The sequence below is a fragment of the Polyodon spathula genome, chromosome 22 (assembly GCF_017654505.1).
Source record: "Polyodon spathula isolate WHYD16114869_AA chromosome 22, ASM1765450v1, whole genome shotgun sequence".
NCBI classification, from domain to species: Eukaryota; Metazoa; Chordata; class Actinopteri; order Acipenseriformes; family Polyodontidae; genus Polyodon; species Polyodon spathula.
In genome coordinates, this window is record NC_054555.1 from 24,917,602 (window position 1) to 24,933,429 (window position 15,828).

General features: G+C 36.8%; 1 protein-coding gene across 1 annotated transcript; it reads left to right on the plus strand.

Annotated features, from left to right (window-relative positions):
* The first annotated feature begins 9,201 nt into the window (after positions 1-9,201).
* LOC121296834 (frizzled-10-B-like) lies at positions 9,202-12,530 on the plus strand. The gene has a single exon (XM_041222670.1). The coding sequence runs from the start codon at positions 10,108-10,110 to the stop codon at positions 11,872-11,874; it is 1,767 nt and encodes a 588-aa protein (XP_041078604.1). The 5' UTR covers positions 9,202-10,107; the 3' UTR covers positions 11,875-12,530.
* Positions 12,531-15,828: the final 3,298 nt, after the last annotated feature.

The window sequence follows — 15,828 nt, forward strand, 5'->3', positions numbered from 1 at the left end:
ACTAGGATGCTTCAAGTGTCCACGGAGATAATAGTCTTCTGAGTGCATACCGGTAAATTGAGGTTTTTAATCCAGCAAGGTTGTCTCCCTCAACGAATCCTCTAGTTATAGCTATTTATATATTATGTGTTATGGATTCTCTTTTACAGGCCCCAGATTTGATAAAAAAATAAAAAAACAAAGTTTTATGTTCTTTTATCTATTTGTGAATTGCATGTTCCTTTATCTCTCTGTGAATTACATGTTCCTTTATCTATCTATTAATCGCTTGTTCCTTTATCTCTCTGTGAATTGCATGTTCCTTTATTTGTGAATTGTATGTTCCTTCATCTATCTGTGAATTGCATGTTCCTTTATTTATCTGTGAATTACATGCTCCTTTATCTCTCTGTGAATTGCATGTTCTTTTATTTGTGAATTAACACAGTTGCCTGTTTTTTCCCTCTTCTTTACTGCTCTTTACTTTGACTGTGCCATGGAAGACCGCAGTGAACTTTTAAAGGAATGTAATTTATATCAAGTCATTTATATCAGGACCTAAAAAAGGACAGAGCTAAAATGGACACAGATCAAAAGCAGTATGGAGATTTACATGAACATCTAAATATCTAAAATAAAACAGAGGGTTGCAATCACATTTCTATATGCTGGATGGATTTTCTCTGTGACAAGTTAAAGTACAAATGATGCAAGTTTAACTGACTGAAAGCCATTCAGGTAATACCGACTCAGTCAATTAGACACAGAATGCAAGCAAGGCAGTTATTAATTTGGCCTTGAACTCACATGCTCTTCCATCGCTTTCAGTCTTGCATTATTTTCTGTCCTTTTGAAGAAAATCCAAACTGAATATACATCCTTTTTGTTTGTCACTATATCACAAAGGGGAGGAACTGTATTGCTTAAACAGCAAGACCTGACAGATTATACATTAGTATTAAGAAGTATGACAAACAGATCCAAATTAATTTGCTTTAATATTATTTAAAAAAAATGAATGAAATTTATTTTTTGTTTTGTTTTATTTTTTTACAAATCCCAACTCTTCTATTTAAAAAGGTAAATATATAAACCTTGCTCATAGAACTATTGATAGTCAGTAGGTGGATATTTATGGAGTTTTGGGGCAAAATGTTTTGTTATAGTAATCTCAAATCATGCATGTTTCATTCCCCCGCCATTATGAAAGCATATACAAATTCTCAAATCAATCCAATGAATCATTTACAAATGAAGAGTCACAAGCTTGCATAGAAACAACCCATTCACACAAGAAAACATAGAGAAACAGTATGTGCACTGTAAGCTTGAGCACATAACGATATACTGGTAGTAAAATAATGTATAAACCTGTACAGGAACAAATAACCAGTGCAATATCCAAGAACCATACTTGTGTTAGCTAAGCAGGTGATGCACTGTGCCCAAACCTTAGCATAAACATGCTGCAGCTTCTGTGGCCTCTGAGGTCTGGGTATAGAGTGCTCCAACTGTGTGTCGCACAGCATCTGAAAGATCTTCCACGCAGTCAAACTGAGGCTCTTCGTGATGTGAAGGAATCAGCACATAACAAGCAATCTCCAAACCCAGAAATACCCTGGACACTGAGAAACACAGGATTCAGAGAGCACTGCAGACCACGCTGCCCAGCACTTTAAATAGCTCTGTCACTGTGTCCTCTTTATAGAATACTAGTGCAAATTATCCATATACCAGCAGCGCTGCTGAACACAAACAACGACAAAAAAAAAATATAAATCAATACAGAAATATTGCTTGAGGCTCATGCATAATTTGAACAAATCGGATTTTGCTTTACTTTGATCTCAGAACTGTGTTACTGTCCAGACCAATGACGCTAAACCCTAACTATTAATTCATATAACAGCAATAGCAAAGTATGTAACTTGGGGTCCTATTTGTATAAATTGTATATATGTGCTACTATGTCATACATTAGAAGGCATTTCTAACGACACATTTCACATAGCATGATGTAAACATGCCATGACTCTGTAATGAGTTACTGGCACCTTTTCCCTAGTCTTTGGCGGGGACTGCAGTAATTTTAAAGTGTCACCCAACCTCCGTATCACACATAACACAGGGGATGTCACTTTCAACTGAGAGAGAGGATCTTGTATCTGGTACACATGGTGACCTGTAGCATGAAGTAATAATAGACAGTAGCATCATTAACTATGTAGTAACTTACATCACAAGCATATTAAAAGAGTTAAACAAAAGTAAATGAGTGAAATTACCATGGCATCAAAAGTCTATTACCTCTAGTGTTGTTGACAAAGGTATGTTAAACATACTGAAACATTGGCAAGTTTGCTCTTATGAGCATGTATATGAGTATTTATTTTTATTTTATTCCTTTATTTTTTATTTTTGCGTATTCAATCGCGTATGTACTTTCTCATATTTCTGGTATGTGTACAAACAAATAGCTTCTAGATAAACTTTAAATAACATCACACAGTATTTAAATCACACTGCGTTTTTCCTTTAGTCTCTTTAAGATAACAGCTGACAGAAGATTAACTTTCTCATCAGTTAAGTCCCTCTCTTAATCCAAAAAGACAAAAATTCAAATGGCAAGGACTGCCTCCATTTTATGAAGGGGATTTAAGATGTGAGTAACTTTATCACTTGAAACTAAGGGAAAGGGACAGATTATCTCTTCAATGGGTCAGCTGGTCCCCCTAGGCCATTCCAGATCTCACTGCATGCGAGGATCATTTACTATTGTAACTGGAACAACCATTTTGGGAAGATTTGATTGACATATCACTGATGATACTGCCTTTATTCAACCCACATAAATGTTTCCCCACATTTGCTCCATCACTTCCTGTGGCAGGCTGGCGAGTGGATAGAGGCCCAGAGACAGACTGCAGTTAAAAAAATATATATATATATATACACTTTTATTATAAATAGATACAAAAATAAAAAGGCACAAGGGCCAAAACAAAGGGATTGAAACACAAAAAGAAAGACAAAAAGCAAAAGTACAAAATAAAGGTTTCCAGGCTGGGCAATGCCTTCACTGGATTTAGAAAATTGAAAAATCACAACCAAACAAAACCAACCTGCTTCCTCAGCTCCCTCCTCCCAGATGAGAAGCAGAGGCCTCCTTTTATGTCAGGTGGCTGGGCGCTGATTGATTGTTAATTAACCTAATCAACCCCAGCCACCTGAACATAATAAACCCAGGCAGATAGGGGAAATTAACCCCATCCCTGCCAATTTAAAAAGGGCAGAGCTTTGCTCTGCCACACTTCCATAAACTTTTGCCAAGATAAAGCTTGGATTCACAATGCACAGTTCTTATTTTGTGATAGTTCAGTAGTATCTATACACAGGTCACACAGAATTATATTATTTGTTACCATAATTCTTTTTACCACGACTACTTTAGCTGTTTAATTTGACTGGTTATCCTGTAGTGCAGTATGCAGTGGTAAGTCCATCACAAATGAAGCCTAACCCTAGAGAGCCTAGGAGAAACTACTGTGACCTATAACTGACCTGCAGAATATAGAATGAATGAAGCTTAACAGTATGGCCCAATCTCATGGATCTACATTAACAGTTAAAACACTGAGATGTCTTTATATCACTGCTACCATGGAATAACCCCAAGAACCATGGGTGTTGAGATATAACCGAGTAATAGCCAAGGGGCTCAAAACAATGTCCATAATTCTTCTGTAGCTAGTTTAGTTGTCCTGATCCAGACCTGTCACCACACTATAGACTCACTCCCTGTGCAAAAAAATAAGTATTTTGAGCCTCTTAAGACTTTACATAAGATCAGGTGGGATCCTAAAATATCTACTGCACAGAGAGTGGTTGAAGAGTGTTGTGGCAGAAAAAATCGTCAAATTCGAAGAAAAAAACTTTATTTTTTATTTTAAAAAGGTAATACAAATTCGATAATAAAAGGTATAATTTGCTCAAATGTAGTCATACTTTATGTGGTTTTGTGCTCCAGTCTATTTCCCTTTGTTGACAGCATTTACCTGTGGGGATTGTCATGGCAACAGCAGAGTAGCAGTCAAACAAAAACCTTCAATAAAACAGCCTTAATAAAAATAAATGCTTCAAATTGTATTGAGTAACATAATAAGGCTTGGGCAGAGAAAAGACCAACGACGTGCAGAAGAGAAGGGAAGGAGTTTAATCTAATTTAGTTGGAGGGTGTCTGTCTGTGCTCTTGTGTGATTTGTTTTGATGGAGTGTGGGAATGGCTCAGGGATGCAGGCCCGCTGAATGGCACCTCCAGAGCCAGAAGCAGTGGGGAGTCTCCCGGACGTAACTGATCCAAGGCCAGTCTGTGAAGAAGGGATTAGAGAGGGCCTTTCTGATTAGCGATTCACACTGAAGTACCCCCACTTGGGCCCTTGGTAATATTTCAATCGTTGCCATTTCTGGAGGAAGACAAAAAAAAAAGTTTTTTAAGCCTTTTAATCTAATTTAAACATTACATTTTGTTCAAGTTTAACGTACATGTGATCACTTTTTTTTTTTGGTAGACAGCTTTTTTTTTTGCTAGAGTTTCTTGTATATCTATACTGCAAAGTCAAGGATAAATCACGTTTTACCCAACTCTTGGCAAAGTAGTAAAAGGACATTAGGAGGATACAATCCGACTTTAAGAACAGACAGACTCTGTTATTGAGTCGTGGCAGCTGGTTTGGAATTAAATCTGAGCCTCACTAAACTTCAGGCCAGTTCATGCATTGGAAATTGTTTTGGGCCTTGGTAAAACCATGACCAAACCTCACATATTATTTTATTTATCACACCTTTCACAACAGATTGAATACTTTGGTGATTATTTTGTATTACTATTTATTAAGTTTTGTTGACTCAAAAGGGCAAGATTTTTCATAAAAGCATTTTTAATTACAGTCATTCTAAGACGTATGCATGAAAGAAAAAACGGGAGAACAGTTTTTTGTTTTTGTTTTTCAATAATGGACTTTGAAAAAAAACAAACAAAAAACTTCTTCTGAATTAAACATATTTTACCTGAACCACTCAATTAAACTACCCTTTGTATAGCCACTGTTTGTGTGACTGCTGATTTTAGTTAATATATTTTATAAAGTATCCTTTTAACTAGATAATGTCACAACAGGCATTTTCATAAGAACACAGGAACTAAAAGCAGGACAAATTCATTTTCATTTATAAGTTATTTATATTGAATTAATAAAATCCTTTGTGCTGTGAATTTTGAAGTCTTTCATCTTATGGAGTTGTTAAATAATTGATTGTTTCATTCATATGCATTTAATTATAACACTTACACCTTTACTTAAAATGTTTCTCTTAATAAAGCATTTTTAACTGAAATATTATCATGTTGTGGGAAAAAAACACATGTAAATTATATGTAATATCTCACATAGAAAAAGGAAATATTGTTTTGATAATTGCCATCAAAATTTTTGTAGGTTGTGTGTGTGTGTGTGTGTGTGTGTGTGTGTGTGTGTGTGTGTGTGTGTGTGTGTGTGTGTGTGTGTGTGTGTGTGTGCGTGCGCGCGTGTGTTCACACAGACTCTGAGCCAGCTGTTTTAAGAAGCTTTATGCCTTGGTCACACCCCATCGGTTCAGCTGGTCTTCAGCAATCCCACATTACAAAGAACTTTAGATGTTCATTAGCTGGCTGCAGTGTGTAATTATAAAAATGGGTCATTTCAATCTGTGCAGTATTATTATAAGATACATGAGAATCAATCTTCAGTGAATATAAAACATGTAAAATCAAGAAAAATCTATTGGAATATTAAATATTAAAAAGCTTGCAATGCTGGAATAATATATTGCTTTAAAGTCTTTGTTTAATTGCTGAGATCTATAACCGAAAAGATAAACACAAGCAGCATGTCTATTTAAAGAAAGAAAAAAGAAAGAGAGGTAAACTTTGTAAAAAATTGTTTTCAGTCACTCATTCTATAAAAAAAAAACTTTCACAAACAGAAAAACACAAGCTCAAAATCCTTTAGAAAATAGCTAATAAGATGTTAAACTTATCAATATTCCCACAAGGGCCCTAGGAGCTTTCTTGTTCACCCTTCTTTTCTTTCATCCATGGTTAAATATGTAAATAAAATGTCTAAAGTCATTCTTCAAAGAGGAACAAAAGAAAAAAGGGGGCTGGGGGAAAAGACAGCCATAACATTCCTCCAATTCTCCATAACATTAGCCAGAGGGGGGCCAGCTTCCAGCCAGAGCCTAGCAGCAGGGGAGCGAGCTAGCTCCATAGAATCACACATCTCAAATCCCACACACAAAAAATAAAATATCTTTTCAGCTTGAGTCATCAAAGAGTTCCTTTCACTTTATTAGTTACAGAATTATCTCACAGTTGCTGATTTCTCAGAAATGGAGCAGCGTTTTTCCTCTTTGTAGTTGTGTTGTGGTTGGGAAGATGAGATAAAGTAAATGTGGTTGGGGAGGGAAGAAAACAAATTAGATAAAGAGAGAGCAGTAGCTGCTGAGTCCACCGATGGTAAAGATTGAACGGTGGCTAGAGAAATCATCATGACCAGCCAAACAATCACAAAAAGAGGAAGGGAAATAAAAACAAAACTATGAGACTGCAAAGAGGAGCAAAGGTTTTATGTTTAAACCACAGTTTATCTGTTTATTTTGATTGTGTAACAATAGTAGATGTGTCCACTTATTAAACCCAAACTCTGCTGATAGAAAACACCACCAAATGATTCTCGAAAGTGATTAGTAAACAATACGGACAATTGTGACTTTAACCCTCAAAACAAAAATGAAATAAATGATCCATCCCTATCATTAATTCCAGTAGCTGTGTACAGGCTTCAATCCTACCATTGTACACTTAATATACAAGAAAAACATTCTGCTTTTCAAGGAGAAGCAAGGGGGTAGCAACTCCTTAGATCCATAACTGGAGTAAGTTATTCAAAGCCTAGATGTCAAAATAAATTAATATTTATTAATGTAGCTCCAGGATTAAAAATGACCATGAATTCCCTGAGATGTTACTGAAAAACATCACTTATTCTTTAGTGGCAATCGGTTTTTAAATACTAGGATTTGGAAATGAGGAATGCAATTGCATGCGGATTTCCACTATGTTGAAGTATGATGCAGATGGATCTCTCGTTAAGTAAAATGAAAGTTTGCCATCGTAAGTGGCTCCTGTGCCTGTATTGTATTGCTTGTTTATATGGGAGGGCAGCCCACTGTCCCTGATTTCAGTGGTTCATAGCTTGCCACTTTTATTATATAAACCTATAAAATTACAGATCAAATTAGTGATCATGTTTAGAAGCAAGTTCACAGTTAAGTTGTTTCTTTTTTTTATTAATCCTTTAGGAAGTGCAATCTTTGAAAATATGGCTCATAATATGTACCTCTAGTGTGAAATGTAACAATGTGGCCTGATCAATAGAGCGATTAACCTGAACTGCAGTCATTCTACCTGAATGTTTATAAGGGATACCCTGGGGGCAGGTATGTCCAGAAGAGGGACTTAATTAGGGTGTTACCAATTATTTAAAAGTAAGATAGTACAATAATATACTTTTTAAGTACATTAATTTATTAAAAGTTAAAGAACATTCATTTTGATCTATTGAATCGTTGTACTAGGCCAGCTGAAAACAATCATATGCATGCAGATCATTTAAATGTGACAAAATAACAAGATGCATTATAATTTATTGCATTAAATCTGTGTTTAGGGTGTAAAACAGGTCCCCCATATTTCAGAATAGGACCCATCAACTATAGGACACCGGAAACGGAGTGACACTGTAAACTCCATTGATATTTAATTGTGCAGAAATGACTGGCTGAACAAATTGCAGCTTTAAATAGTAATGTGATATATGGATTCATATTTTAATAAGCCATAACTACAGTTAGTGATTCATTACTAGCATCATAGAACTGTAAAGTTCTTCAGGGAAGGATGAAGTAAAGGGAGGCTAGATTTAATGTATGTGATGTAGTTAGATAGAAATGTGTATTACTCTATAAATGCACACATCAGTTACAGACAGATACCTACACCATTACCTATTCTAGAACACCATCGGAAAAAGGCTCCAGTGATTACAAAGGCATGCATTACACAGTATGATATGATTGTGATAATAGTTGTAGTTTTTTATATGTGGACAGTTTTAGCAAGTGCATATAAGGAATAAAGTCTGATTTAACATTTCCTGTTCAAAATAAAGTTCTCTTGAAGTCATATCAGTGGACACAGTATGAGAAAATCAAAGGCCAGGATGAGATTCTAATGCTCCTGTTTTTATTTAACAGAAAAGGACATCCATACAGCTTAAACCCAGCTGGCAAACTCCCAAATGCTCTTTTGATGAGAGACTGTTCGTTTTAAACTTGACCCACCCAGTCTCTAATCTTTTGGAGGAGTTAAGGAGGAATGAAATACTTTAAACAAAGCACTACAGTGTTTCAAACAGAACTATAAGTATGTGTATAGTACTTTTTTTTTTTTTTTTTTTTTTTGTACTGTATATTATGCATTCGTAAAGATTTCATCTGTAGAACATTTTGTGTAAAACACTTTCACATAGTGTATACACTTGAAAGGGGCGCCTATATAAAAATAAAGATAGATATATATATATATATATATATATCATTTGGTCTAACTATTTCGTTTGTAAAACGTCTTGAGTAATTCAACGCGTACTGGAAGTGTTAGAGCTGTAACGGCCTGAGATCATTCGCATATGGCAATTAAGTCTGGAAAAACAACAAATAAGAACAAATGTTGATGTGTCTATTATACTATATTATATTATATGTGTATATATATATATATTTATAATATCATATTATATATCAAGTTTCAAACTGAAGTTACCACAGCATCACCGCTCCATTCAAAATATTTCAAAGACAAGACCCATTTGGTCTACTTTTCGTTTGGTAACGTTTGGTTAATTCATACCTGTACTGGAAGTGTTAGACTGTAACGCCTCGAGATCATTCACTTGTCAGAAGTCTGGAAAAAACAACAAAAAAGAACAAATGGTTGATGTGTTATTTGTAGTGATCGCGGTTTAAAAAAAAAAAAAAAAAAAAGAAAGAAAGAAAAACTGTTGTGGGATTTTTTTTTAAGGAGGACTGGAGGCTGTTCCGCCCGATTTGAAAGTAATCACCGTGTCAGTTTCACCTTTCTTATGCAAAGGAGGTGTCTTTGAAGGCGGATCTCTTGCTTGGCAGGTTAGCCCAGGACGGGGGACAGAATAGAAGCAAAACTGGAAGCAAGTAACAACTAGTAAGTAGCACGATCTGCGTCAGTGCTTAGAGAGGCGGTGTGAGTTTAAATACATTATTAAAGTCGACTTTTTAATAAACGAATTGCGAACGTAGTGAGTAGATACGTTTGAAAAACAACAAAAAAGTGAAGGACTAAAATAATAATTTATATTTTAACAAAGGGTCTTTCGAGAAGTGGCGTTTTGAAGACAATCCTTTTCCACGTATGCTGCTGCAATAGCTGGATGGCAGGACTGCTTGCCTAATAAAATTACAAGTGGAAAGCGAGGAGTTATCGTCGGCTTTTGATCTGACTGTATACACACTACGCTGTTGCGCTTTAAAGGACTGTAAACACCTCGGTGTTCAAAGAAAGTGGACTAGACGGAGAGCTTGCTTTTGATTTGGATGCGCAAGTCATTTTGTATCGTAAGCTGTTTTTTTGTATTTATATCCAACCCATTAAGTACTGCACAGTACACGAAACTTGCCGAAAACTTACTCAAGAGAGCAGCCACTTAATGCTCATTTCAACAACTTTCGGGGAAATATGTTCAACACCGAAACAACCCACGTGACTTGGATGTGACAGACGATTGTATTTTTCTTTTGACTACAGTAACTTTGCACATAAAAAGGACGCAATTTATAAGCTACGAAATGCTGTATGAATAGCGCTTTACAAAACTCTACTTTGACCCCTGCAGCCTAATAATACAGTACAGCATTTAATAAATAAAAAGTTAATCGCTACGAAGTGTATGCAATTTGGTTGTACTGGAAAGCTATAGCCCAGTGCTGTTATTCAGAATGCCTCCGTCAGTGAAACTGAGTCTCTTCCATGTGCTTATTGCACACTTGTTTATGGATTGTACTGCGATAAGCTCTATTGATCCTGACCGCCCAGGGGAAGGAAGATGCCAGCATATAGAGATCCCTATGTGCAAAGACATTGGTTACAACATGACCAGGATGCCCAATCTGATGGGCCATGAGGACCAGAAAGAAGCAGCCATCAAGTTGCATGAGTTTGCTCCACTAGTTGAATACGGTTGCCACAATCATCTAAAATTTTTCCTATGCTCCCTGTATGCGCCAATGTGTACAGAACAGGTGTCTACCCCCATACCAGCCTGCAGGGTGATGTGTGAGCAAGCAAGGTCAAAGTGCTCACCCATCATGGAGCAATTCAGCTTCAAGTGGCCTGAGTCTCTGGACTGCAGCAAGCTGCCCAACAAGAATGACCCCAACTACCTTTGCATGGAGGCTCCCAACAATGGATCGGATGAACCCCCAAAGGGCTCCAGCACAAACCCACCAGAGTTTAAACCCCATAGGCCAGGCAGTGGACAGGACTTCCACCCCAAGGAAACCAGCAAAAAGGAAACTTGTGGCAACCCAAAAAAGTTCCACTATGTACAGAAAAGCGAGTCCTGCGCCCCCAAGTGCTACCCCAAAGTGGACATCTATTGGAGCCAGGATGACAAGCAGTTTTCCCTCATCTGGATGGCCATCTGGTCCACACTGTGCTTCATCTCAAGTGCCTTCACTGTCCTGACCTTTGTGATTGACCCTCAGCGCTTCAAATACCCAGAGAGGCCCATCATCTTCCTCTCTATGTGTTACTGCGTCTATTCTGTGGGGTACCTCATCCGGCTCTTCGGCGGGGCAGACAACATAGCCTGTGACAGAGACAGTGGGGAGCAGTATGTCATACAAGAGGGTTTGGAAAGCACAGGGTGCACCATAGTCTTCCTCATCCTTTACTACTTCGGCATGGCAAGCTCCCTGTGGTGGGTGATCCTCACCCTGACTTGGTTCCTAGCGGCCGGCAAGAAGTGGGGCCATGAAGCCATTGAAGCCAACAGCAGCTATTTCCACCTGGCAGCCTGGGCCATTCCCGCAGTGAAGACCATCATGATTTTGGTGATGAGGAAAGTAGCTGGAGACGAGCTGACCGGGGTCTGTTATGTTGGGAGCATGGATATCAAAGCCTTAACAGGGTTCGTCCTCATTCCTCTGTCCTGCTACCTCATCATTGGGACCTCTTTCCTCCTTTCTGGCTTTGTTGCCCTCTTCCACATCCGGAAGATCATGAAGACAGAGGGGGAGAACACGGACAAGCTGGAAAAACTGATGGTGAGGATTGGAGTGTTCTCTGTGCTGTACACCGTCCCCGCCACATGCGTCATAGCTTGCTATTTTTACGAGCGGCTCAATATGGATTACTGGAAAGTCTTGGCCACTAAAGAGAAATGCATGGTGGACAGCAGCAGCAGCAACCATAGCAAAAAATCAGATGAGTGCCTTATGAAAAACTCCATCCCGGCTGTGGAAATCTTTATGGTGAAGATCTTCATGCTTTTAGTGGTTGGGATCACAAGTGGCATGTGGATCTGGACCTCCAAAACCCTGCAATCCTGGCAGAATGTGTTCAGCAAGAAGTTAAAGAAGAGGACAAGAAGAAAGCCTGCCAGCGTGTTCACAAGCAGCAGACCTTATATAAAACCCCATCCTCCACTGAAAGTGCACAATGCAAAGTATGAACCAGCAGTGCAGCCAGCTACATGTGTATGAACTCTGTTCCTATGCAGAATGGATACCTTATTTTTGTGCATTTGTTACAGACTTAACTTTAAAAACAAAAGCATTTAATGTTAATATTTTTGTTGTTTATTTATGCAACTTAATTGAAAGGAAGCAATGCATTAATATACAGTTTAACAGAAGAGGAAAAAAAAAAAAAAAACAATCTACTTTTGTTATTTTGGATTGCAGGTCATTTTATCTGTGTACCTGTTCCCCCAGAGGGCAAATGACAAACTTGTTTCAAGAGTAAAATTAAAAAAAAAAAAAAGTATTTTTCGTTTTCTAAAAAACTGTTTGGATGCGAAGATGAGTTGCTTGAATAATGTGCAATAGATGTTTTCCTTAGAGACAAAAAAGACACAAGTACTGTAGAAACAGATTAAACACAATGCAGGACCCTTTCAACAAAGGCACTGAATGGTCAGGAAAACTGAAGCCCTTGTGTTTTGTGGCTTTTTAATGGAAATTAAGCCAGTGTCATACATGTTTGGACTGATGTGAAGAAATAAAGAATCAGATGAAAAGGGCCAGAGAGTGTACGGACTGCCTATTGTGAAGCAAATTCTAGCCATAAATAAATCAACAAGCACTATATATACATTGCCAAACTTTGTAGAGCCAGTTTCCATTTTTATGTGTTTTTTTTTTTTTCTGGGTACAATGAAATGTTTGTATATATTTGTAAAATATGTTTAGCTATTTTATGACAAAAATAAAAATGTTCATTGTTTTAGTTTTACATGAGTTGTTGCAGGGTTTTATTTTATTATTATGCATTAAAATAACAAAGAGTACGTTACTTTATGCTTAAGATATGGTAAAAACATATTACAAAGTGGGTTTAGTTCAACAGATGTCCCAAACTTAAACAACAAAGTATAAAAAAAAAGCTGTACTGTATATTTTGTGTAAAGTGGACGATCTGTTTTTGTTTGCAACTGAGAACACACCAATTCTATTTTTTTTATATATCCGCTGTACAATCAATGCCACACAGCCACATTATATAATTAGCAGGTTTAAGTACATTTTAAAGCTTTCATTTAATTCTGTCATAAACCTATAAAAACTTTACAGGTCCTTTTGTTTTTAAAACATTGTTTGCATGTGTAAAGAATTTATAATGGATCAATTAGAAAGTGAAACACTTCAGTGCTGTGTCGTATGTGAGGTACATTTTATTTTAGCAGTGGTTGTTTCAAAATCCATTTAAATGCAATCTGAAAAAAGATTTTCCAAAATCAGAAAACGGAGTATCAGAGCTAAGTTTCTGTGTTTTGTGTGTGTTTTTTTTTGTTTTGTTTTGTTTTTTTTTTTTTTTGGGGGGGGGGTGTTGTAGTTAGATATTTAAAACCCCTCGCGTCCTTTACATTGCACAGTCATGAGGCAACGTCCACCAGCAGTGTGAGTTACAGAGATCGAGTTCTGCCAAACCAAAATCCTAACTGGGGCTGACAGAGTCCCAGTTATAATCAACGTGATCTCAATCTGCTGCTGATGGAAATTCAAAATCTGATTTCAAATCACTTTCAAGTCAGTCCCAGTGTCAGATGGAAATGTGGCATTAAAGAATATCCTAAGCTGTATCTTAATTTGTATTATTATAAAACATGTATAATGAATCCTATAAACACCACACCAAAGCAAGTTCAAACACATTCAAAAGTCAGGCAGACAGATTGTGGTTTTAGTTTTCTTTTTATTCTGGAAAATGCAAGTGAATATGTTTAAATATACTTTTACTAGCATTAAATATTGGTGCATGCAGCATCGACAAAGCGATTACGCCATCCTCTCTACTCGCCAGTGAAGGTCTTGTGGAGCTGTTTTAACTGCTTGTCCTTTATCAGGTTCAGCACTGGCGAAAAGGAGAGCTGACTAACTCAGAAACAAAGTCTGACGACATCAAAGTGATTTAAAAACAAAGCCCAGTTTGTTTTAAAAGCAGACTTCTTTTAAGGGCTGTGCTTTAATATTTTACATCTATTAAAATTAATCTATTCACTCTCATGTATTTGTTTATATAAACAATATGGAAATCAGACTTTCAAGCTTGTTTGGTATCTGTATTCAGGTCAGTACTGAAATGTAACCTTAGTTGGAAGAGATTGTATTCATTACTTCAATGCATTTTACTTTTCTTGACTGCCTATGCAACAGCTATGTATGTGTAACCTCAGCTTAGTCATAGCCTGGTAGGTGTCTAGGTATTCATAAAATGTGGATTAATAGTATTCACGCATTACTTAAAGAGTACTTTGCTTTTTCATTTTGCTTTTAATGTGACTTCTTAAGGAATCATTTGTCTGCTCAAGTTGTGTTTTTGATGTCAGACTGAAGTGTTAAGTAGTAAATATAGATGATGTTTGTTGTTCAAACCCTGCCACAATATCTAATTTAAACAGGTTGCTACCGGCAACATGCAGTGTGGTAAAAGCATTTAGAATAATATAGAATGACACTACCATGCTAGAGATAATTACGATTGGAATATGTATGTTTCTACATACTTTATACAAGTTCTTTGCTGGGTTTTAGTTCTATTAAGAACTGTCCTTTAAAATGATCCAGTTTAAATACAAAAGTTTTGTGTACATTTCACTGTTTTGCTTGGTGCTATGATTAAGGCAATGGAGTTGCTAAGACTGACAGTTAAAGTGCTTTGCTAACAACAGAACTAACCTAAAAGCATTGGCTTTGTGGGAAGTAGGGCTTGGTGGTGTGAGGTTTCTCAAACAAATGAATCACTATTTGTTTCAATGGATATAAAGATTCCTGACCGAAGCGTTCTCCAGGTAATCTTGGCCCTGTTATCACGCAATAACCCCTGAAGTTTTATCTTGAGAGACTTTGAGGTGTGGCTGGCCGTGGCTAGCGGTGATTCCACAAGGACATTTGTGAAATGGATTACAGAGGGCCGAATTCATTAAGTTCACACCTTTTTTTCTTTTTTTTTTTAAGGAAAACCCAAATGTTGAATGTTCTACTTATTTCAATGGAACTTCAGCCTTTTTCCATTTGTCATTTGACCTTTTCGTTGTCATCAGAGCAGGCTTATTGTGTGAGGAAAAAACAGTAATGAGTCATATAAATATTTATTATTGGATAGCGCCGGAGCAAGCTTGTGTATCTGTTTGTGCAGCCCATAGGTCGCTGCTCTCTAAAGAACAGGATCGAGAGTTCAAGCATCACAGCTGAATTTGTATTGGCAATGACTTTAAAGTCATAAAATGGGTGTAAAGTTCAAACAGGGGTCTGCTGACAGTCACGTTTCCAGGATACTACCAGTCAGAGATTTTTTTTTTAACATAACATCATTTGCCAGATGTGACTTAATGTTTACTCCAGTGTAAAGCTAGCACCATAAAGAAAACAAATCACAATAAAGGAAAATAAACACCTGGCTGTGTTAGCTCAAGGGCCTCAAAGTGCCTGCTTTTTTTTTTTTCTTCCTTTATGACCTTTGAAATGGTGTAAGTAAATGTTGTTTTGAAAAGAATATAAAGCTTAAAAGCATTTACCCACGACAGTCCATTTTACACACACTGCAGATAGTTACAGCTCTAGCTCTTCACTCTACATACCCCGCCTTGAATCGATTCCAGTACTTTCATGTGAATTATGGATCCTGTAAGGTGGAAGTGGGACATTCTTTTTTTTCTGTTCTACAGATGAAAACACTTGTATGCTAACAGAAAAAGCCCTCCAGGTTTTTAATAGGATATTTAATAGCATATTAATAGGATACTAGGTGCTAAATATACTGTGGCAGACATGGAGCAAAGAATACACACAGAGCCCTAAACAAATATAATTCTATTCTATTCATATTCCTTATTTAACAACACTGTAAACCAAATGTTTCTTATTAAACATACGTCTATGGAAAAAAAACTTGGTGTTTATTTTACTTATTTAAGATTCAGTAAATATATACTAAAA

Excerpts from the sequence above, each read along its gene's own strand:
- LOC121296834 (XM_041222670.1), top strand. The coding sequence starts at position 10,108 with ATGCCTCCGTCAGTGAAACTGAGTCTCTTCCATGTGCTTATTGCACAC.